Genomic DNA, 25698 nt, shown 5'->3' on the forward strand with positions numbered 1-25698 from the left:
ATACAAAAACCATAGCTAAAATCTCCCCCATGTTTGATAAAGGCAGAGTTTTAGAATGCAATTCTAATGGACCTAAACATAGATAAACATATATCAAAAGCTCTTTAAGGTAAATATTGAACAAATGCACAAAGATCCATTATAATAGATTTAAAGAAGGCACAGTTTTATAAGAGCCAAAGATTTTTAAAAATCTAATGGATGTTTGGTTAAACAAATCTTACTTTGCATTTATTTATATACAAATTGTATTATTGAGAGGGAAAAGGTAAGTTTAAAACGGTATATATGTATAAAACAGTATATCAACAGTTTTATTTGATAAAACTATTTTTGTTTTGTAATGTATTTTCTTACTTGCTTACATAGCTTTATGTGCATTTATAAAGTAGGACAGTATACGCAACAAAATGTTACAAAGGGTTAGTTATTTCAGGCTAGAAAGAGATGAATGATAGATGATTTTTTTTTTGGCCTGTTTACATTTTCTTATTTTTCTATGGAACTACATGTAAAACAAAGCTCATATTCTGTATAATTCAAAATTTTGTGCATCAACTTTAGTTGCAAGTGCTAATCCATTTCAAACCAGCATGGCGCCTGGAGGCAGTCAGTTTCACAAGGGTGGCAACAGTTAGGTGTCAGGCCTCACTAGTTTACCTGGTTAATTTGGACTAAGTGATTTGGTCAATAAGAAATTGTAATTGTGCTGAGGCACCTGGGTGGCTCAGATGCCTAAGCATCTGCCTTCAGCTCAGGTCATGATCTGCAGGTCCTGGGATGGAGCCCTGGCATCGGACTCCCAGCTCAGCGGGGATCCTGCTTCTCCCTCTCCCTCTGCCTCTTCCCCTGCTTGTGCTCTCTGTGTGTCTCTCTCTCTCAAATAAATTAATAAAATCTTGAAAGAAAGAAAGAAAGAAAAGAAAGAAAGAAAGAAAGAAAGAAAGAAAGAAAGAAAGAAAGAGAGAAAGAAAGAAAGAAAGAGAAAGAAAGAAAGAAAGAAAGAAAGAAAGAAAGAAAGAAAGAAAGAAGAAAGAAAGAAAGAAGAAAGAAAGAAAGAAGGAAAGAAGGAAAAAAGAAAGAAAAAGAAAAAAGAAAGAAAGAAAGAAAAGAAAGAAAGAAAGAAAGAAAGAAAAGAAAAAAGAAAAGTTGTAATTGTGCTGATGAGAGGATTGCCATACACCCCAGGGCCTTTATATTATGATTATTATCAATAGAACAGTTCTTTTTTCTAACATGAACACTAACTGGAAAATTATAAAGTTGTCATTAAACATCTTTGATTTGAAAAATAGAATAATCATATTACATAAAGGGCTTTAACATTTTTTCCCAGTAGAATACATTCCAAATTTTTAGGGATCAAAATTCATAAAATGCACAAAAATTTCCATTATAGAAACCATTCTAGGATCATAACTATGATGTTAGCAAAACAGACTTGAAAGAATAGATAGTTCAGAAAGAAACAGAAAAAGAAAGAAGGAAGGAAGGATCAAAGAGGGAAAGAAAAATTCATTAGAATTTTGCTAGGCGCCAACTAAGTTCCTAGGGCAAGCACTTTTATAATCAGAAAATGCCATCAAGGTTACTTTTCAAATTATTTAATATACAATTTTAATATACCAAAGTTCAATTCGCAAATTAACTTTTGGGGAATCTACAATTTTAGGTTATTTTCTATTATCTTAAAATTTTAGTAGAATAATAATTAAATGAGGAAATAAAAGCAAGGTGAATAATTAACCCTGCTTCCATTCTACCTAGTCAATGAGTGTTTAGAAGTAATGTAATGGAAAGCAGTGAGTAATCAAGGAAATAATTTAATGGGAAAAATGTGTTTAAAAGAACAAAATGAGTTAAGCTAAATTCTGATAAATCTTTATTATAAAGATACTGAATAATTTTCCACTGGGAGTAGCAAACATCTTTATTGCCTGTTATAAGTACTTTTAAAGTACTTGGAAATATAGTGTAGAGGGAAACTAAGCAAAATATAAAAATTGAATTATCTATTCAGTTATTTTCTTCTTCAGTCTCTAGTAGTGTCCTAATAGCTTAAAGAAAGCATCAACAGGGGCGCCTGGGTGGCTCAGTCGTTAAGCATTGCCTTCGGCTCAGGTCATGATCCCAGGGTCCTGGGATCAAGCCCCACATCGGGCTCCTTGCTCAGCAGGGAGCCTGCTTCTCCCTCTCCCACTCCCCTTGCTTGTGTTCCCTCTCTCGCTGTGTCTCTCTCTGTCAAATAAATAAATAAAATCTTTTAAAAAAAAAAAGAAAGCATCAACATAAGAGAGCTATGGTCGGCTAGATTTCAGTCATGCAATACACAGCTTATTCTTCAGTGACATAGTACTCATTCTATCGTTATGATTTTATCAGTCAGGGTTCTCCAGAGAAACAGAACCAATAAGATGTGTGTATCTATAAAAAGAGACTTATTTTAAGAAATTAGCTCCTGCAATCATGGAGGCTGGCATGCCCAAAATCTGCAGGGTGGGTCAGCAGCCTGGAGACCCAGGGAAGAGTTGATGCTGTATTTCAAGTCCAAAGGCCATCAGGCTAGAGACCAGGAGGAGTCAATATTGCAGTTCAAGTCCAAAGGCCATCTGCTGGCAGAATTCCCTCTTGCTCAGGAGGAAGTCAGTCTTTACTGCCATTTAGAAACTTCAACTAATTGGATGAGGCCCACCCACATTATGGAGGGCAATCTGCTTTCCTCAGTCGACTGATTCAAATGTTAATCCCATCTAGAAACACCCTCACAGAAAGACCAGAATAATGTTTAAGCAAATATCTGGGCACCCTGTGGCCCAATTAAGTTGGCATGTAAAACTAACTATCATTCAGAAACAACCAGAATATTGTTTGGTCACATCTCTGAGCACTGTGGTCCAGCCAAGGTGACACACAGAATTAACCATCACAATGACCTAAGTTAGATCTGATGTCTGAGATAAACAGTAATTTTTCTTTAGTTTCTAAACAAATGGCTCATTTTCTCATTGAATATAAGAAAAATTAGGTTTTCCAAGTTATTTTATGAAAAGAAAGATGAGCCCTACAGTATAAGACAGAGAAAACCATCAGATTTAATTATATGTCATTTCTTATCAAGAGGCTAACATCTGAGGTGGACACTTTTGGGCTGACCAGCATTTTGACCCTCTTCTTATGTTTGGGCAGTTGGCCATTGGTGCATTTTAATAGAAGCCAAGCTCCCATCTTCCACCAAAAATGACACACGTGGCTCCCATTGATTCCTGACAGCTAGAGCATATAACCTAAGAACCATTTATTGGACGCTCCTCCTCATGACTTTTGTATTGAAGTAAACACATAGAGAAGGCAGAGACAATGCATGACTCTGGCATGATGGTGGCAGCCGACTCCAGGGTCTTGAGCTGGGGTTGGTGATGCTAGCAATGACAGTTTCCAATGCCCACTGAGGAAGCAACATCATAACCAGACCCCTCACATGAAGGTATTTAGCTATGTTTTATCATCTGTCTTACTGGTTGATTCCTGTCAACTTTCCAAGCATGTCCTCTGGCTTTCCCATCCACTTTGTGAACTACCTCTACCCTTCTAGTGCATTTCTTTTTGTTTATTGTAACCAGAGCTGGCAACCAAGAACCCTGACCAGTGTAATCCTCTTGGTCCAGGAAGTTTCAAAGGAAATTGTTTTGATATATTTTATAGAGTAGTTATAGCATAAGTGGGGCTATTCTGATGCACTACAAAGCCTGGATTAATTTTAGAACATAATGATGTGTACATTTACATCAGTCATCCAAAACCTGAAGACATATAAGATTCCCTGCTGTTATGAACTGACTTGTGTTCCCTCAAAATTCATACGTTGAAGCCCTAACTCCTAGAAATTCTAAATGCAACTGTATTTGGAGCTAGGGCCTTTAGAGAGGTGACTGAGTTAAAATGGGGCTATTAGGGTTGGTCCTAATCCAGTATGACTAGTGTTCTTACAAAAGAAGAGGTTAGGACACGGACAAAACAAAGGGATGACCATGTGAGGACACAGCAACAAGGTGGCCATCTGCAAGCCAAAGAGAGAGGCTTCAGAAGAAACCAAACCTACCAACACCTTAATCTTGGACTTCTAGCCTCCAAAACTGTGAGAAAATAAATTTCTATTGTTTAAGCCACCTAGTCCATGGTATTTTGTTATGGCAGCTCTGGTAAACCAATATACATGCCCTGAAGGATCTTATAATTTTGTAAAGAGAGATAAATATAAATAAGAAAAAATATAGATGCTAAGATATAAACTGCACATAGGATGGTGGAAGATAAAGGTGGAGAGTTAGGGAAGAAGGGTTAGGAAAATGCTATCTGAATTTAGATATTATTTGTCTTATTTTTAAGCAAGATCTCTTCTTGAGCCAAACTTCATATAAATACTGGTTGCTTAAGCTTAAGAAAAAATGAAAATGTGTTTGGCTAATTAACATACCATCACAAATGAAATACAATAAAAGCAAATTATAAAGCAACCAATGGAGGGAAAAGAAGGAAAAAAAAAACCCTGTTTTAAAAGTTTTGCCTGATGAATGTTTTTTTAACATATTAATATACCAACAAATGTAAATATTTATTATATCAACAGATAAACTATAAAACTAGTATCAAATTATTCCTGTAAAGCAAGGTGGCAAAATTTGATACCAGGCCATCAACTGTGAAGCAAATTTGCCACTAGCTCAACTAAGACCAGAGTCTATAGTGATAGTTTAATGCTTTAGAAAATGAGACTTCATTGTAGAAAAAAGAACAGCACTAAACAAAGTAATCTCTGCCATTATGCACACTCAGGTGGAGGTCACTGTTATATTAAGGAAAGTGTGGTAATCTCTTGGGGCATGGCAATGCAAAATTTGGGTGAAAAAGTTCCATTATATCTCAATAAAACTAGAAAAAAGAGAAAAGTTCAGTTAGAAAAGAGCAAGAGAAGGTGAAGAAAAAGTCAGCTGGCATAATCTAACCTTCACTGCTGCTATGTAATATCTGTTCTAGATTGTTAGCATTCCCTGTCCATGTTCATATGAAAAAGATACTGAATCTTCAATAATTTGTGATTCTATTTAAGTGCTCCTGTTTATTACCTCAACTTCTTTGTATTCACATTAGCACAAATGGGATAAAAGCACATCAATTTTCCGTTGCTAACTACCAATCTGATGCAGTTTTCCAATTAAATCCATCTGAAGCTAATGTGCAGTTTTCTAGATATTTTTACATTTCTCCCTCAAGATCGGAAAGAAGAATCTAGAATTCACCCTAAGCTGGATATATCTGTGGGTTCACAGTATAAGGAAAACTTTCTTGTTGCTAACAACACTTTGGCATTATATGGTCATGAACTGTCAAGCCATGGCGATTTTATCCCCTCTTGCAAGCTAATTAAGTTAACCTGTTAGTTTCATGGACTCTGGCTAAAGTCAGGAGATTCTTGGATCAGACAAAAAGGACTTTACTGCTCACAGCACAGCAAGCTGCATGAGCATCAACCTATTTGTGTCGGTTGCTCTTGCCCCTCTAAGTCCCAGATAGAATACATAATGGACCCAGACGACAATGTGCACACAGAGTGGGTTGTACTGCAAAAGAGAAACCCAGGACCAAGGGCCCAGATTTCTTAGCAAGCAGCAAGAAGCCAATCTCTCCTACCCTGAGAGTGAATAGTTAGTAGTTACATATTAGTCATGATATGGTCACCTTCCTAGTTAGGCATCCATGTGACTAGCTTTAGAAACTGCTCAGTCTCAGGAGACGGAGAAGCCTTGCAATCTAGCATACTCAGCAAGAATGTGCAGGACACTCAGTAAGAATGTGCAGGGACCAGCCTCTTCTAACAATCCACCCTACACGTTCTTGACAGAACTGAAATTTTCACATGGATGTATAACCCTGTTGACCACTCTGATTAATCTGACTGACAGAGGCTTTATTCAATTTGTCTCATACAGCATTTAATTAAGGCCCTGTCACCAATAGCCAAATGGCAGGATGAGACCAATCTGTCGTATTGACCTCAGTCATGCCCCCAGGTTCCTGAAATCTCATAAACCGTCAGGATCTACCTTAGAAAGTCAGTGGCTTTCTCCTTATGGCTCTGATTTGACCTTCATATCTGCTCTGAGGCATTAATCCAGGTTCGGCTGATGTATTAAGGATGGTTCAAAATCTGCCATCTAGGGCAATTCTATTATCTATAACAACTCTGGCCAGTGAGTTGAGGCTTCAAAGCCTTCAAAGGCTCAGGTGTCATCACTGATCACTGTAGCTAAACTCAGGGACAAACTTCTTACCATCTTTTCTAACTGACTGACTCACATCATCAGGATAACCAACCAGAGTGCACATAAATGAGTCAGATACCCCTCTGGGGAGTTCCTCCAAGTAACTGAGGGTGGCTCTGTTTCAGAGAGATCTTCACTGTCATCTGGAGCCTATGCAATCTATTGGTGGGTCCTTAAATACTTCAAAATCTCTTATGACTACAGCTAGGGTGCAAGTTACTGTGATCTTGGAAGCAGTAAAATTAATGCCTGGCTTCCACACAAGAAGTACAGTCCTGGGAGTGAACAGGGTATCCCCAGAAAGAAAGTGTTGATTACAATTGTTGGGGATCCCTAGTGGGACTAACCTAAGTCTCAAAGCACAGGTCAGGTTGACAGTGTCTCCAACATGGTGAAGAAGTACCCCCCGCCGGGAGGAAAGTTACACAAGCAGGATACTGCCCAGCCATCTGTCTTTAAACCTACTTCCTGGTTGGGGTGCCTGGGTGGTGCAGTCGGTTAAGCGTTAAGACTCTTGGTTTTGTCTCTGGTCATGATCTCAGGGTTGTGAGATCGAGCCCCACGTCTCCCGGAATCTGCTTGAGATTCTCTCTCCCTCTCCCGCTGCCCCTCTCCCCAACTTAAAAATAAATAAATCTTAAAGAAAACAACAACAACAACAACCTATTTCCTGGTATTTAGCCTGAAACCCCTCAATTCCTTCTCATTAACAGGCAATACGGTGTAGGGCCACTTAATTCCCAGTTGATTATACAACCTGGTCAGGTTTGCCACCAATTCCCATGGACTTCCCTCAACTTCCATTGGTTGACATGGCTCTTACCTTTCCTTTGTTTTAGAAAGCTATGTCTTTCTCAGCATCCTAACCTCACCACCAAAAACTGAAGAAATGTGAAGGGTCTGAGATTTTACCCTATTTGCAAGCTAACAAGCTAGTCAACCACAGTTTCATAGACGCTAGTATAAGACACAAGACTCCTATGCTAAAGACAAAGATAATTTATTATTCACAGCAATAGCAGTGACCTGAGTATTATTTTTTGGGCTGCCAAGCCCCAGTTCCTACAGGTCATGAGGAAGAGGGCCAGATGACACCTACACTTGTAGTACATTGCATTATAAGAGATGAACCCTGAATTTAGAGCAACTGAATCTTTTGTAATGGGCAGTAAGCATGCCCCACCTTTGCTACAGAGGAAGCCATTTTTTCTATCTTCCAAAGCTGTCCACTATACAAACATTTTTGGATAGACTGTTTGGGAAAAAAGGGCATTCAGTACCTCCACTCTCAAGATATTCAGAAACCCATAGAGAGCTCTCTCTCAACAGAAATCTGTAATTTCTTAGTGGAAATTACCAGAAGCCACTAACCTCTAGTTCCTATTTTTTTTTTTTAAGATTTTATTTATTTATTTGAGAGAGAGAGAATGAGAGAGAGCACATGAGAGAGGGGAGGGTCAGAGGGAGAAGCAGACCCCCTGATGAGCAGGGAGCCTGATGTGGGACTCGATCCAGGGACTCCAGGATCGTGACCTGAGCCGAAGGCAGTTGCCCAACCAACTGAGCCACCCAGGCGCCCCACCTCTAGTTCCTATTTCACATGAGGTAGGGTTGTACTCAACTGCATTTAACAAAATTCTGATTACAGTGGTTTAACCAATGTTTGTTTTGAATTGGTTTTTTTCCCTCTGCAGGTAACCAGAAGTCCAAGAGGTGGACAGTCCAGGTCTGGTGCGAATATAAATGAGGTGTTCAAGGACCCAGGTCCCTATCCTCCTGTTCCACCATCTTCATCATTTGGCTTTTCACCTGATGGTCCCAACATGCAAATTCCCCCTCCATTGGTACAGTGCTGGTGCTCAGTTGAGAGAAGTAATTATCACATTTGAAGGAAAGTTAAAAAATTTGAGATAGGAAAGACGAAGAATTAAGATACATATGTAGGTGGCTGGGAGACAGTAGCAAGTAGATTTTCCCAGACACAGAATGGTATAGAATTTTACTAGAAAATTTGTTTAAGTAGATGGTCTGGATCAAAGTTATACTTTGTTTTAAGGGACAGGAACAAAGCATTAAACAAGCTAACAGGGGTGACTTGAAAGATTTAATTTAACTGAATAATTTAGTAAATAAGCTATGATTCAAAAATGTGTTTTTGGGGTGCCTGGGTGGCTCAGTCAGTTAAATGTCTGACTCTTGATTTCAGCTCAGGTCAGAAGAGTCTGCTTGAGATTCCCTCTCCCTCTGCCCCTACCCCCTGCCCCCCACCCTGACAGGTGCACACACACTCTCTCAAATAAATAAATCATAAAAAACCCCACAAAAACCCAAAAATGTGTTTTTAATAAAAATTGGAAGTTTTAAATTTTATTACACAAATGCACAGTTCAAATAGCACTGTAACCTTTCTTGTTTGGTGCTACTGTTCAGAGGAATGAGTAGTGGCTTATAGTACTGGGTAAAAATAGGAATCATGCTTCTGAGGAAATCAGAATTCAGCTTGAGGCTGGTTTAGTTTGTGACAATACCCTAGTGTTAGTTACCGTACTTCTCTACCTTCTGTATTACCTTATGGAATTGCTACATAGAACTTAACACCAAGAAATCTAAATTTCCTTAGAGTAGAAACAAGCTTATATGAACAATTCCTTTATAGTAACTAAAAATTAGACTATCTGCTGCAGTTGGTATCAGGGTTTCATTTTTAGCATAAGCTGAGGCAATCGGTTTCTAAATAGTTTCTAAATACTCAATCAGTTCTATATGGTTTAAATAATCCATTTGTTTAACAGATCCTTTCATTGAATAATCCCAAAGCACTGAACATCTTCGAGATTAGAAAACTCATATAGACGGAGAAGAAACTAAAGAAAAATAGTTTAAGAATAAAGACAATCCTCAATTATGCATTCTATGAATTAACCATGTTCTCAACTTTCTTTCTCCTGTATATTGTCTAAAACTTTCTTTTTTTCTAATGGTAAAAAGGTTTGATAGAGATGAGTTTGAACATGGCGAATGAAATTAGAGCTTGTCAATAGGTTTTAATAACTGATTGTATGTTAGCTCTGATAATCTAAAGTTCATTATAGATGTTTAGGCACATAATTCTCTTGGTCTCCTCCTATCACCAATAAGATATCCTTCTCTAACGCCAGTTTCTAAAGGTAAAATAATTGCTTCTATTAGTTTAAAATTATTAAATAATAAATAACAAGTTCAACAATAACCAAAATATATATATGCCCAGGCTCTTCTCACATGTTCAAAGTTAGCACCATGGATGCAAACAATAATTATTATTACTAGTATTGTAATAATAATCATAATAAATCCTTAAGTTTACATAGTTCTTCATTGTTTATAAATGATTCCATATTCTATTTGAGCCATTCAATATTCATACGAGGAATTATTTTTCAAATAATACTGCCTCATTTTACAGATAAAGCAATTCAGACCAAAAAAAGTTTAAGTGACTTGCCCCGTGTCATAGGCATAGAGATACAATTATATCCAAGACATAGTCCCTCCTCTTGTTAAACTCTATTGTAATGAGAAGTCTGGAGGACTTGTGAGCAACCGTAACATGGTGTTGAGCTAGAGCGCTACTAGTCCCAAGGACAGACCACGGGAAGGACAAGGAAACAGACCTGGGGGCAGGGAGGTAGGCAGAGGCAGGGAAATTTTCCTGAAGTAAATAAAGTCTCATTTCAGACTTCACTATGTTGGTTCTGAGAAGAATATTAGTTTCTTCTCAGAATCTACCAAGTTGATTTGGGACTTGATAGAGTAAAACTGTGAAAGTCAATACCTCGTTATTAACTTTAAGCCAGTGTTTCTCACACCGCTGCTCCTGTACCAACTGCACCAGTTACATGGGGTGCTTGTTAAAAAATAAAGACTTGGCGGGAGAGGGGGAAGGGGTTACTTTGGACTTTCTTAAACTTCTTGGGTGAGATCCAGGAAAACTGCTGCTGTAAGTATAAACACCTTGGGGATTTTGAAGTCAAAGAGCAAAATAAAGAAGATATTTTTGGTAGTGGCTCCAAATGGCTCCTGCTTCAGGAAGGCCTTTTTTCTTTCTTTTGGATGGAGTATGGAAGAGTGTGTATTCGGCTATTTGGGGAAAAGAGTACTATATTGCAAACTGTCAGTCCCTCCACCCTTCACGTGCAGTGTGGTTGGCTTAGAGCAGGTGCTTGGTAAATGTTTGTTGACTTGTTGATCAGACATAGGTATATATATAACTTCCATGAGCTCTGAAAGCGCTTTCTGCTTCTATCTTCCAGTGTCCAGCCAGCAGCGGCAGTATAATGGAGTAAAGGTGTGTGGATTTCGGGGAAAAACTGAACGGATTCAAACCCCAGGTCCTCAACAGTTGAGAGGACCAAGTTCCTTAATCTGCCCCCATTTATAAAGAAGGAATAGATATACCTCCCAGAGTTTGGGAGAGTTTTAAATGAGTTAACAGGTATCTACGATATATAGGTATCAATGAAAATACTATAAATGCAAATGATTAGAACTGTGCTTTACGTCCCAACGCAAATGCGTTCTACAAATACTCATTGAAACCCAGGCAGTGGACTCTACAATTTATTGTCTGTAATAGGTCCCCTTAACAGGTCAGAACCTCGGGGCAATTATCAACAAAAAAATGAAAGAACAAATGAACAAACTAGAAACCTGAAGCGACCCAGCCCAGGAACCCTGAGCTGCAGCGTGACGTGTTCGAGGAGGCCGGAAGGGGTGCAAGAGTGGTCTCTCCCCGCCCGGTTCGCAGCACGTGGTCCGCTCGGGCGGGAGCTTCGCGACAGTGGGGGAGGGGAGCGGCGTGGGACGACGCGGAGGGGGTCTAGGCGGCCAAGGCTACGGTTGGGAAGATGCGACTGCGCAGACTCCGGATAGGCGCAACCACTGCGCGAAGATCCAAAGGGGGGAGCGTTCACCCGGCTCCGCACTCCTTTTATCTACTTGCGGAGCGATAGCCTGACTTTTTTTTTTGTTTCACGACTGCATGTGGCGTCGCCGTCTGCAAGTTGGTCATCAGCAGAGGCCTCTTATTTCAAGACTGAAGAGACCTCTTTTTCTAGTCGGACCCCTTTCTCCCCCGTGAAGGCCACAGTGGACACGTCCCACCTCCCCTCGGCCTCCGGAGGTGGTTTGGCTGCCCCCTCCCCCCTCCCCAGTGTCGCGAGTTGGCGCCGCTGCCACCCCCCGCTCCGCGCTCTCGGCCCCTCGGCCGGGCGGTACCGAGTCCTCCCGGCGTCCCTCATCTCCTCCCTCCGGCCAGCCGTTCCTTGCGGGACTGCCACCTCCACCTTCGCCCCAGTCCTTTTTTCTCCCCGCCGAGCCGCGGCGGCACCAGCAGCAGCTTCAGCAGGAGGAGGAGCCGGAGCCCGGAGGCGGCGGTGGCCGGAGAGCCCATGGCGTACAGTCAAGGAGGCGGCAAGAAGAAAGTCTGCTACTATTACGATGGTGAGAGGCCCGGCTGGCAGGAGGGTGGGTGGGCAGGGCTGAGGAGCCAGGCCCTGAGCCGCGCCGGGTTCCGCAGCCGCCGACGCGAGCGGGCGCGGGTGCTGAGGGGTGGGAAGGAGGAGGGACCGACGTCTGGGCGCATCTTAACCCATTCCCGACCCGACCCGACGCCGTCAGGGAGAGCCCCTCCGCGGCGAGCGGCCCCCGCGGGCTCTGCGGCGGGAGCCAGGTGGACGCCCCCTTTTTCTTCTGCCGCTCTCCCTCCGGCAGTGGGGTCCGCCGTCCCGAAGGCAGCCGCCTGTGGGACGGTGCCAGCCTACCCCGTCTAAGTGCAGGCGGCCAAAGGGATGGCTTGCCCTCTCTCTTCTCCTGCTCGCCACTTGCGGGGGCGGAGGTGTGGGGGTGCTCTGCTCCGGCCCCGACCCCTCCCCCCGGGTCAAAATATCTACCCCGGCCCGGACTTCACACAAAGCCCCGCGCCCGCTGGAGCCCCGCCCTCAGCCCCCGTCTCTCCCCGCCCTTCCCCCGTCACCGCTCGCTCCCGCCCCTCCCTTCCTCTCTGTCTCGAGCTGGCCCGCTGCGTCTGCTCCTTTCTCCGCCTCCAAGCTTCAGCCCGGACCCCTCGACCGGGTCGGGGCTGGCAAGAAGTTACCAAGGGTGGGGACCCACGTCCTCCTTGGGACACACTGACTCTGCCGTTTCGCCTTGGGTTCCATCCCTCTCCTTTGTTCGCCGGGTTCTTTGAGCGCCACTTTCTCAGGATTCAAATGAAAAGGCTTCACTTCCTCGATAAAAATTGGGGTTTTCGAGTTTGAGGTAGTCAGTCTTCGCGGGAAATGTGACGGTGTTAGGGAAACGTGGAGCTGTACTGCTTGTGTTGTAGATCAGACTCGATGGGTTCTGGCTTGTCTCTGTGAGAGGCGGTTACCACCCACTTCTTTGTTGCTCTTTGTTCGATCAGGAAATACACCCTGCTTGGGAGGTTTAGGAGAGAGCGTTTGCATCTTGCTTGCGAAAGCTGTTTCTAGGTGTTGGGAGTTTTGGTGTAGGAAAACTTGGAGGAGTAATGCAGAAGTACTAAATAATCAGGTAAGCTTGAGCTTGCGGTGCAGTAAATTATGAAAGTCAGATAATTTTAGGGGTTCTCTGATTTGAAATTTGAGCAGTAACATTAAATCTCTTGAATCCTGTTTCCTGTGGAAATGGAGTAGTAACCTGTTTTGCACATTTCACAAAGACATTCATTTGGTAAATATTTCTACTGGGTTACTGTCCAGAAAAGGATTTCGAAAATTTTACAAAAAAGCTAGGCTCAATGACCTGCAAGTCCTTGATCTGTCTAAAGCAATACAAATCTTGGAAGTTGTGTCCTGCATATGGTGTATTATGTGTATATTACAAAATCTTAAAGAGGTGGAAAGACCTAAGAGGTCTAGGTCAGAATAAATCTGATTTTAATTTGAAAATGACCATACCATATTACTTCAGTTAGCAAAGATGAATCTTTTAATGCCTGAGTATATAAAATGACCACCTGTGTCATTTGTGGAAAAACTTAAAATCATAAAGAAGAAATCTAAATTGTTTGCTATTTGATGGCTAGTACTAAATAGTTAACAGCTGTATTTTAAAAACATTTTTTGAGAGCACTACATATATGTGTAATACAAATCGAAATTACGGCATCCTGGAGGAGTAAAGATAGGAGTACATTTATGGATTATATTTGTTAAAATCATTCTTTAAGTTTTCATGCATATTTTGAGACAGAGGTAAAACCCAAGCCCTGCATTCCCTGATCAAATTGGAAAATAAATAACCGTGTGTGTGAGTTAATTTTTAAAATGATATTGTTCCTAAGGTTTAGAGATTTGTTCTTGTCAGGAGTTGGGGTAAAAGGTTTAAAAAGTTGGGGAAACTGGTGCTAAGGCTCTTCCTGCAGCTCTTAGTTGCTACTGACAGTGATAGGCTCTGAAGAAGTAAGCTGCTTGTAACTTCTTGTCACCAGACTTGAATTGTAGAGCTGGGAGGTACACTTAAGTAGCAGTTTTATGAGCAGCTGTTTCTGGGCCCTTAAGAGCCTTTGCTGAGGGAATGGGATGCCCAGGGCAGGATGCAGACTTGATAGGTAGAGTGGAAATATTCAAGTCCCGTGATTGTTGCTTAATACTTTACTATAGACCATTCAGCTGCTTTACTTAAGGCCAACACCAGTGTATAACTGAATATTTGGAAATCTCTTCATTAGGTTATATGCCTTTTGTCTAAGGCTCATGCCTCATTTTCAGAATGGAATTTTTATTTGCTTTCATTTGGAAATATTCTTTGGGTTTGGGGGGGCTAATAAAATTGTTTTGTAGAAATTATTAAATGGGTTGGGTATCATTATGCTAATTATTAGTATGTGATAGTATATATACTAAACTTTCAACACTTCCAAAAGCTTACTTTTTCATTATTTAAAAAACCCTATTTTGTCAGCTTAAAAGGGTAGTGGTGTTTTTTTCTTTTTTGGGGAGGAAAGAAGATGCAAGTAAAGCAGCTTCTGCACCAAAGAATTGGGAGATTTGAAGGTATACAATATGGATTGGATTAGAATTAAAAATCTGCTACCCTAAATTATCTTGTTTTAACTTGATAAAGAAAGTAGAAGAAAGATGAATACAGGAATGAAGTAGTGGATTCTATAACCATAGGAAACCTACCTTTAGGCTTAGTGGGACCATTAGGCATACTCTTGACAACAGAGAGTATCTAGCAAATGAAAGGAATTTCTAAAGACATGTATTTTTCTCTGTATGCTTTACAGTGTTCAGTATTATACCCTTTAGATGACTGGAATGCTGGTTCCAGCTAAACCTTCAGGCATTGATGGATGAGGTATCCTTAAATCTTTGAGGAAAGTAAGAGAAGTTCACTTTTCTTATTGTAGATACTGACCCATAGTCCAAAGTTTTCAAAAACTTAATTCTAAATCTTGGTCATCTTGTATGTATTGCGTGATTATCGATACTCTGTAAAATGATATACCTAGTGGCTGAGATCCCTTCTGACTTCAAAATGATGTGGTTTCTGTACTTAAATGTAATTAGCAAACCAACTGTGTTAGTCCGGTATTACAATACTCAAAATTGTAATACTTTACCTAGGGGGCGCCTGGGTGGAGCAGTCATTTAAGTGTTAGACTCTTGGTTTCAGCCCAAGTCATGATCTCAGGGTCTTGAGATGGAGCCCTACATTGGGCTTCGTGCTTATCACAGAGTCTGCTGGAGATGCTGTCTCCCTCTGCCCCTTACCTTGCTTCTGCGTGCGCGCGCTCTCTCTCTCATGTAAATAAATAAATAAAATATTTATTAAAAAAATAATTTATGATACTTTATCTAGAAATATTAAGTATACTTTGTTTTGAATTAAGCTTTAGGCCAATCACATTTGGTGCTGGTTTTACAATGTATACAATATAATAGGGTTGTGTGTAAACATAATTTACATAATTGTATAGATACTGCTCTGTGCTCTATTTTTTCCTCTTTTGATAGGGTGCATCAAAATGTTGGAGACAAGTGGTTCAGCAAAAAGCACTTAACACTATACAAAGATAGAATATAAAAGTTACCAAGATCATGCCTCCCAGTATACTCATAGTTTAGGAGTATAAGGATTTATTTGGCAGCCAACTAATTGACAGATTTTCTTAGACCTTTATTTGCAGCAGCGGTGCCAAAGTCTTTTTGGTAGATAGCCTGTAATAAATTGCATGGGTTCTTAGCTGTAATATAAATATTTTCCATAAAATAGGTATCATTTCATCCAAAATAGGTAATCAGCAAATCAAAGTGCTGAATGAATTACAGTAGCAGTTCATAAATATCAGTAGTCTTTTTTTTTTTTTTTTAAGATTTTATTTATTTATTTGAGAGAGAGAGCCAGCGAGTGGGGCGGAAGGAGCAGAGGGAGAGGGACAAGCAGACTCCGCAGTGAGCACAGAGCCTGATGCAGGGCTCGATCACACAACCCTGAGATCATGACCTGAGCCGAAATCAAGAGTTGACCCTTAACCAACTGAGTCACCGAGGTGCCACCATAAATACTAATAGTCTTAATTGCACATCATTGTTTAAACATAGTAGGGTGTAATGCTCAAATAAAACAGCTTTTCTTATACTCTTCCCCAGCTATTCTTTAGTATTCATTTCCTTCAGATTTCACCTAATCAGACTTTTTTCCTATTACCTTAATCCTCCTTACTGCTTTTCTCCTTATCACTTGTACTGTTATCCTATTTCTAGCACCTAAATTTTGTCCTCCTCACTAGAATATAAGCTTCATGAGGACAGAATCTGTTTTGCTTATGTCTATATCTCTACCATCTAAATAAAAATTAAAGGTTTTTTTAATTATTGGTGAATAAATGATTAGTACCTTATTTTTATGGATAGAGCACTTCCATATAACATTCTCTGCTGCTTACAACCACTCTGAGTTATGGACAGGTAGGATCAGTGGCATTTTGTCTGTTTTACAGATGAAAATAGATTAGTATCCCTGTTTGATACACTCCTTATCCTTTACCACAGTGACTTGTTTTAAGGTCCAAGAAGAGGTCAGTACCTTGCACCTAACACGATTTTTCTTCTTCCTTTTGGTGACACAAGAGTGGAACTCTTTGCACTGATACAAAAAAAAAGAGTATTAAGTAATTCATTCTTTTTCCTAACAAAAATATGTAAATTATTCAGTTGACAAATACTTAAGGAAATGGTTGGAACTGGTAATCTCTTAGGGAATGATGATAGCATTGAAACAGATCAGATTTAGAAGTTAAAAGTATAAAGGGCGCCTGGGTGGCTCAGAGCTGGTTGTCTGCCTTCAAGTGTCTGCCTTGCGGCTCAGGTCATGGGTCCTGGGATCAAGCCCCACATCGGGCTCCCTGCTCAGCGGAGAGCCTGCTTCTCCCTCTCCCCTACCCCCCGCTCATGCTTTCTCGTTCTCTCAAATAAATAAAATCTTTAAAAAAAAAGTTAAAGTATAAGGATGTTTGTACTGGTTAATAAGTCTTATTCCTCTCTAATAACAGTTGGTTTATACTTGTTCATGAAATCAACTTTGGGTTTAGAAATATCAAATGGGCTTAAAGTCCCTACTGTGTGCCAGGTAGACAAAAGATTATATTTAAGTCCTAAGAACGAAATAAACTGTATGCTAGATCGTAAGAGTGGGGACGTTTGTAGCGTACTCAAGACAAGGAAGGCCTGAAGAAAGAGAATGGGCCAGCCTTAAAAGAATTTTCCTGTAGGGGCGCCTGGGTGGCTCAGTTGGTTAAGCGGCTGTCTTCGGCTCAGGTCATGAGCCGGGGGTCCTGGGATCGAGCCCCAGGTCGGGCTTCCTGCTCAGCGAGAGCCTGCTTCTCCCTCTCCCTCTGCCTGCCTCTCTGCCTACTTGTGCTCTCTCTCTGTCTCTCTGTCAAATAAATAAATAAAATCTTTAAAAAAAAAGTTTTCCTGTAAGATACTGCAAACTGCAAAGGCCACGTAGTTAAGATTTGGCACACTAAACAAAACGGAAGACATGGGGGAATAATGGGATGCCAGGCTAGGTAGTAAAGGGCCAGACCACAAAAACTTTGTAGTAAGAGATTTGAACTTGGTTCAGGGAGTAGAAAACCACTGAAAGATTTTTAAATAGAACTCAGGTGAAGAAAGGGTGGTGAAGAGTGATGAATGAATACTGAAAGCAAGAATTGAATGCATGTTGGTCCACATAAAATACATTGGTTGTGGCTGACAGAAATGGACACATTTAAGAGAGGTTTTGGGAGTACAACAAATAGAACTTGTTGATGGATTAGAAATGGAGCTGGAGCTGGTTGATGGTGGTACAGAATGAAGGATGGACAACTCCTAATTTTCTAGATCGAACAGTTAGGTGACTTATTGCTGAGAGAAGAGGATTTTTAGGGCATCACTCTTGTTCACTGACTTATCCAAGCACCTAGAATAGTGCATAGCGCACGGTAGGCTCTTAATTTGTTAAATGAATGAATGAACATGAGAAACTCCTGATACTTAAAGGTTGGTGCAGAGTGGCTATGGGGTAGGAATACAGTCCATGACAGTGGAATTATGGAAGCCAGTGGCCAGAGTGTTTAAGCTAGTAGTGGACTAAGTCAGTAGTGTGTGGAAGGTGAAAATAATACTATGGCTTTTTCTTGCTTCCTTTGGTTTTTCTGTTTGTTTTTCTGGATAATTTTTATAACGTGCTTATCTTTAGGGGTAAAGGTACATTTTACAATCTTAAAATTCAAAGTTATCTGAAAATGGGAAGAAAAACCTGTAACTCATTTGGAATCAAAAGCTTAATCTGAATTAATGTTTATAATCTTTATTCTGTGTACTGTGAATATTCACACATTTTTGCTGCAAAAAATATTGTTTGATTATAGAATGCTGTGCAGACCCCAGGGTATCACATAATATACAGCAGATGTAACATACTACATTTATAAAACCTGAAAAAAAAAATCTGAAATACATCCAGTCCCAAGTACTTTGGATAAGAGAGTGTAGACCTTAGTAGCCATTTCATTCTGATAGCTTCTTTTGAAGAGTGAGCAATTTCTAAAATTTTGCAGATAACTAATTCTTTATGGTAATTTCTTCACATTGACAAAGTTTGTTGTATTCAAGGAACCACCTTGCACTAATTTTTCTGGATGTTTGCTTCATTGGTAATGCATTTTTGTGTATTTTGATAAAAATCAAGATAACATTTAAAATGCCTGAGTTATGTTACTAACCATTTAAATCATGAATGGAATTCGTAGGTTCTTAAACTAAGAAAAGACATTTTATGTTTAATAAAAAGTGGATGGCTACAAAGCAACCTTGTAGAGAATTTTGAGATACGGGATTAAGCCAGAAAGTGTTGGGCGATGTTTCTTTTATAACCCCCTTACATTTTGGAGGAATTCTTAGTAAACGAAATGGCACTTATCTTTGGCTTAGCTCCCCTTGTGTCATTTAGGAAGTGCACATATTTTTGATGGGACCCCTAAATTGTAGCAGAGAAACTTGTTGAAAGCTATATGTATTCATACAAAATTTGAGGACCCAATTGGTTTAAAAAAGAAAAGTGTTACTTTCATGAATTGGATAGGTAGTTTCTTATATTCATTTTCTGATCCTAAGCCTTTGTTAAAATATTTGTATTACATATATCCTTTTCTTTCCAGGCTTTCCCCTACCGTTTCTTTCTAGTGACTGAAAATGCCATTGCTTTCCTAGTAGCTGCTGCTTAATATTATCTGCATTGCTCTGCGTGTGTTTGAATCTAGCTCCTCTAGCATGCTAGTTGGGTTACTTTGGCAGTGTTACCCGATTCTGCTGCATCTCACCTTTCTTTACTATAGGAACAGTAGTAATAGTACCTACATCGTAGGGTTAATTGAGAAGATTAACAGATAATACATGTGAAGTGCTTAGAATAGTACCTCCTAGTGAACACTCAATAAATGTTAATTACTATACATTATATATTTAAAAAAAGATAGTAGGAAGGGAGAAATGAAGGGGGGAGGAAATCGGTGGGGGAGATGAACCATGAGAGACTATGGACTCTGAGAAACAAACTGAGGGTTCTAGAGGGGGGCGGTGAGGGGATGGGTTAGCCTGGTGATGGGTATTAAAGAGGGCACGTACTGAATGGAGCGCTGGGTGTTACGCAAACAATGAATCATGGAACACTACATCAAAAACTAATGGTGTAATGTATGGTGATTAACATAACATTATAAAAAAGAAAAAGACCTATCTGAGAGATACATGGGAATCGCTGATAAGTATTTGTACATCCAGCAAAATATGTGTAAATTTATTGCAAATGCACATTAAAACAATTTATTTCCTCAGGAAAAAAAATGTTAATTACTGCTATCGTCATTTCTTTTTAAAAAACAGGCTTGCTGAGAAATTGCAACTGTAGTCTCCCTTCTGTAGATTATTGACATATTTCCTATTATATTATTTGTGACTTTCCACTGGATTCTCAGTAGGTCTATAACTAGAATATTTGATCTTAAAATGTGATGGATGTTAGAGACATTTCATGTTAGTAAATCTCACACAGAAGCATTTGGAAGTTCTGTGAGGAGTAGTTTCTTTATTCCAACTCTCGTGATTTCTTCTGGTAGTGATAATAACTTAGAAATACCTCCCTTGCATTAACTTGGGTACACGATGCCTTGTAATTCTAGTGGGCTTTCCATACCTTAAAGAATTTGAGACCAGGGGCGCCTGGGTGACTCAGTCGTTAAGCGTCTGCCATCGGCTCAGGTCATGATCCCAGGGTCCTGGGATTGGGCCCCGCATCGGGCTCCCTGCTCCACAGGAAGCCTGCTTCTCCCTCTCCCACTCCCCCTGCTTGTGTTCCCTCTCTTGCTGTGCCTCTCTCTGTCAAATAAATAAATAAAATCTTAAAAAAAAAAAAAAGAATTTGAGACCAGGCTGCTTTCAAGGAACTCTGTGTAGTGCCAGCCATGTAGAGATGAGCTTTACAGCCGATCCTTATAAAGGTAGTTTATTTCACGCATTGCCTCTGAATTGTGATAAATGCAGAGGAATTTTGCACATCCCCATAGCTCTGCTTAGCTACTTGTATGTATTGTCTTATTTGTTTGTTGGCTCTTGTTTTAAGAAAGGTGGCTTTCCCTTAAAATGACTGTGTATATATTAATTGTTTTCAGAAGAGAGTTTGTGTTGGAAATGAATTAAGTAAATTAGTGGTATACCAACAAAGTCAAGCAGTAGTGGTATTTAGAAATAGGGAGGTTATAAAATAGGCCTGTTATGAAGTAGGAATGTTCATCCTAGACAATTATCAAATATATGAAAGAAACACAAGTTTTTGAGTTTTCAGTTTCTATTAAACAAAGTGTGTATTTAGGCAGGATTTTGAAAGATTTTTTTTGATTCTGAAGGTGGGGAGATGGAATTCTTTATCCCTCACTTTTATATAAACCTGTGTTGAAAAGATTAACTTCAAGCCGTTAAAGTCAGCTTGACTGTCCTAATAAAATTTTGGAATTACCTATTTAAAGACTAGAATTAATACTAAAAGTAATTTCTAATTTAATATAGGCTGTTACAAAAAGTGCTTGTTACATTTAAAAAATAGTATATTTCTAGGGGTTTCCTTAATTTTACTTTATTATAAAAACAATAGGTCTTTACCTAAAAGTATTTATTTCATTGAAATTCGGTAGATGAAAATTTGGTTTAAGACACTGGTAATATAAGATGTCATAGAAAGATACGCCGGCAGTTACAACTTCTAATCATGAAGAATGAGACAAATATCCTTACTATCTTAAAAAATGTCATGAGTATGTCTTACCAGAGCAAAACTCTATTTAGGATCTAAGTTTCATTCACCAAAAATTTTCTCTTATAGACTGTGATGGATGTGTAGAACGTTTTAACCCCCATAATTCCAACTATAAAGAATTTCTGGGATGCCAGTAAATATTCAGGAAGCAATATTTGCTGTAAAATTTTTAAATAATAACAGTGAAACTCAGAATTTAGGCATCTGAATTTGCCTGTAAATATGAAAAATAATTATCAATTTAAGTAAGTAAAACTACTTTTGTGAGTCTGGAGTATTTTATTAGGGCTAATCCGAAACTTTGGTAAACTGAAAATCAGAAAAGCTTGCTTGCTTTAATCTGTAAATAAACATCATATATATTAATGGTGTTATCACATGTAAACGTGTACACAGTATCTTGGTTTTCTAATACAGTTTGAAAGTTGAAAAATCTAAAATCATTCTGTAAGGTTTTAAATCTTGTTTAGGTGGTAAGTGCCTTCTAATGATGAACATACATAAATTTAGATTGTGAAGACTTTCTTGTCTATATTGTTCAGTTTGTCTTTTTTCTATTTTAGGTGATATTGGAAATTATTATTATGGACAGGGTCATCCCATGAAACCTCATAGGATCCGCATGACCCATAACTTGCTGCTAAATTATGGCTTATATAGAAAAATGGAAATATATGTGAGTATACCTTTTGATAAATATTCAGCAGTGATATTTTTTTTTTCCTTAATCTGCTTTGAAATGATTATTCCCTTTGAAGTGCATTTAGCAGATGAAAAGGCCTGGAAGAAAACAGAAAATCCTCTTTTTGTTTTATTCTTCAGAGAAATAGAGTGTGGGAGTTATGACCTCTCTTGTCCCTCTTCCTCAACCATTTCTTAAGTTTCTCGTACCCTATCTTTTCACATTCTGGAGAATAACTCAGTGTAGCATACTAAATACTTTGTTACAGTAGTGGTTGACCTGGCTGTGCTGCTGAAGGGTTGACCTGGGACTATTATAAAAGAACTATATAGAAAATTCTACAAATATTTATTGGCATATGGAACAATCTGTCAGTGGGCATGCACAGTACAGCTAACGTTTAGGATACAACCGCCTTAAATGCTTGTGCACTAATGGAAGTATATATAAACAAATGCAAGACACAACAATTCTTGCCTGTTTGAGGAGAAAAGAAAGACTTGAAGCAGTTAGCAATATTAGGTGTCTATGGGTTACTTTCTTTCAAATATAAACATTTACAGAAGAGGAGTTGGATAGGTCTTCCTGGAAGCCTTTTGGGAGAAGTGTGTGAATGAAATTGAGCTCTTGGGAACAAGGCAAAGGATAGGCAAAGGAAAGGAAGAGAGATCATGAACAAAGACTTATAATTGAGAATGAGTCTCATTCTCACTGGTTATAGAACAGAAGGTTTATGATGGAAAATGAGAGAAAGTAGAGTTTCTGAACACAGATTCAACTTTATAAGCATTGACCCATTTCCACTAAAATAAAAGGAGTAATTAATATTATATATAGTTGGGGTCATACCTGTCTAATGCTTTTAAAGGAGTAGGAATTAGCTTTGGAATTGATTACTGTTTTCTAAAACACACATGTATAAATTTGGATTAGCTTTGGAATTTATTTTGTTCTGGTAGACCTAGTTTTTTTGAGAGGACTATTAGGGGAAATTGTATACTTTGTGTTTGATGACTCTGATATAACCAGTTGTAGTTCCACAATTCTGACATTTGTTTTTCTTCACAGAGGCCCCATAAAGCCACTGCTGAAGAAATGACAAAATACCACAGTGATGAGTACATCAAATTTCTACGTTCAATAAGACCAGATAACATGTCTGAGTATAGTAAGCAGATGCAGAGATGTACGTTTCTGTGTTAAAAGTATATATTAGTATTGATAAGTATAAACGAGTATTCTTAGAAGCTTATCATTAGAGTTACCCAAATCTAGGTATACTGCCTGATCTAAAATACTTTTTTAAACTAATTATTGGTTTGAAAAGTCAATGTAAAAATACTAATAAAGCTACTTTACTTATTTTTAAAAATTTTTTTTAAGATTTTATTTATTTATTTGATGGAGAAGAGAGAGAGCACAAGCAGGGGAAGCAGCAGGCAGAGGGAGAAGGAGAAGCACACTCCCCGCTGAGCAGGAAGCCTGATGCAGGGCTTGATCTCAGGGTCCTGGGATCAGGTCCTGGGATCGTGACCTGAGCTGAAGGCAGACACTTAACCAACTGAGCCACCCAGGCGACTCGGAAAGCTATTTTAAATTAAAATAAATAAATAAATAAAAACGGGCTCCTGGGTGGCTCAGTTGGTAAAGCGTCTGACTCTTGATTTCAGCTTAGGTCCTGATCTCAGGGTCTTGAGATCAAGCCCTGAGTTAGGCTCCGGACTCAGCACAGAGTCAACTTGAGATTTTCTCTCTCCCTCTCCACCCCCCCCTCAAATAAATAAATAAATAAAATCTTTAAAAAACAAAATCTAGGGGTGCCTGGGTGGCTCAGTTGGTAAGCGTCTGCCTTCGGCTTGGGTCATGATCCCGGGGTCCTGGGATCTAGCTCCGCGTCAGGCTCCCTGCTCGGCGGGAAGCCTGCTTCTCCCTCTCCCACTCCCCCTGCTTGTGTTCCTGTTCTCGCTATCTCTCTCTCTGTCAAATAAATAAATAAAATCTTTAAAAAAAAAAATCTACCTGAAGCCTATTGGTCTGCCAGACTGCCAAAGAGCTGTTTGAATGTTCCTCTACTCTGTTTTGGTCCCTTGTTAACTTTGGGATGATGGATATTGGTGGGGAGACCTCACTCCCCTGCTTTTTTTTTTTAAAAAAAAAAAGTAATTCGGTTGGCCTTAGCCTGGTATATATATTTCTTATCTTCTATTTGTGTGCTTTAGTTAATGTGGATTGTAATATATAATCTGTTTCTTCCCTTTGTTAGTGAAGCTTTTGATTTTCTTCTATAGTTTTTTATATAGATAAAAAGTATTTTATTGTTAGCAATTGGTTGGCTTGAAAAAGGAACGCAAAATGTTATCATAAAATGATTGGAACAGTTTTTTTTTTAAAGCTTGATACTGAAGTTCATTCTCATCAGTGTTTCTGTTCTGTAGACTTCTGTAGTCTTCAGTGATGATTTTTTAAAAAAACAATTTCAGTAATACTAAATTCGTGTAGTTGCTAGACATCTTACACATATATAGAATTTTGTATACATTTCTACTATAGATTATTTCATTTACTCAATAAAATGCTATAATGTAAATAGAATGTATTACTTATCCCTGTTTTTTTGATGGAGATTCAGCCTTGGATTAAAAGTTATGGGTAGATAGGGCAAGTGAATTAACAGGATTGATTTAATACATAATACTGAATTATATTAAGATTATGATTATATCTGAGCGGTAAGAAACTAAAATCCATTCATTATAGTGCTAATAAATTATGGGTATACAAAGCTATGTAAAATAATTACCCCTGTTTTTTAAGAGGTAATAATTTGGGGGGTGGGAAGAGGCTGAGAATGGGTCAGGTACATAATATGTCCCTTTTATCCTGTCAGTACTAAGGAACTAAATACATTGCGATGTGTCATGTATCTGTATGTGTCGTTTCCTTGTGCTTTATATACCCCTTCCTTGTATGTCTTGGCTGTTAAGAACCTAGTTAATTCCTACCATCCTTTAAGATTGGGTAGGCAACTAGCTGCTTTATCTTTTTAGTGCTCAGTAAAATATATTTCAAAGTTAATGGATGTTCTGTGCATTTAAGAAGTTTTAGAGAAAGTAAATCATAAAGGAATTAAAGTTGCTTAAATTTTTTAGAATCCTGATTAATTTATTGTATGTTTAAGGAGAAATGCCTCAAATTTAAGTGCATGTTTTAATTAAATAAATCAAATGCCTTTTATATTTTGATGGCTATTTTTTTAGTAATAGAGCCGAGATTATTCTATAAATAATCCTGGTAAGATTTGGTGGTGGTGTTTCGTATATAACATTTTAATTACCTTGGATAAAATGATAAATTATATTTTTAAATAGCAAAAGTTTAGATTTCTTCTATGATGTGTGTTCTATGATTGCATCAAATAAAAAAGTATTTGTAAGAAATCGTTTTTGAAAGAAAACCTTTCATTAATTCATAGAATGGATTCTAATTGAAATCCATCTTTCACAGTTAATGTTGGAGAGGATTGTCCAGTGTTTGATGGACTCTTTGAGTTTTGTCAGCTTTCGACTGGTGGCTCAGTTGGTAAGTGTGCTGATTCAGATCTAAAAATTGATTTAAACCTGGTATGTAACTTTTGGGTTATTTGTTTAAAGCAAAAGTTTTTAGTGGTAGTGGATTTTGATAACAAAAAGTAGTCTGTATGTTTATAGTAGTACAATTGTCTTTAAAAATTCACATGTTTGGGGCACCTGACTGGCTCAGTTGGTAGAGCATGTGACTCGATCTAGGAATCATGAGGTCAGGTCCCACATTGGGCATAGAGCTTACTTTTAAAAA

General features: G+C 38.8%; 1 protein-coding gene across 1 annotated transcript in view; it reads left to right on the forward strand.

Annotated features, from left to right (window-relative positions):
* Positions 1 to 11636: 11636 nt before the first annotated feature.
* HDAC2 (histone deacetylase 2) overlaps positions 11637 to 25698 on the forward strand; it is a 30120-nt gene continuing 16058 nt past the window's right edge. Inside the window, exons 1-4 of the mRNA XM_032408034.1 lie at positions 11637 to 11801; positions 21746 to 21858; positions 22933 to 23050; positions 25369 to 25443. Coding sequence (XP_032263925.1) covers positions 11750 to 11801; positions 21746 to 21858; positions 22933 to 23050; positions 25369 to 25443 — 358 coding nt within the window. The 5' untranslated portion in view covers positions 11637 to 11749. The remainder of the gene's footprint in view (positions 11802 to 21745; positions 21859 to 22932; positions 23051 to 25368; positions 25444 to 25698) is intronic.

Source organism: Phoca vitulina, unplaced genomic scaffold, assembly GCF_004348235.1.
Source record: "Phoca vitulina isolate PV1807 unplaced genomic scaffold, GSC_HSeal_1.0 scaffold9, whole genome shotgun sequence".
Taxonomy (NCBI): domain Eukaryota; kingdom Metazoa; phylum Chordata; class Mammalia; order Carnivora; family Phocidae; genus Phoca; species Phoca vitulina.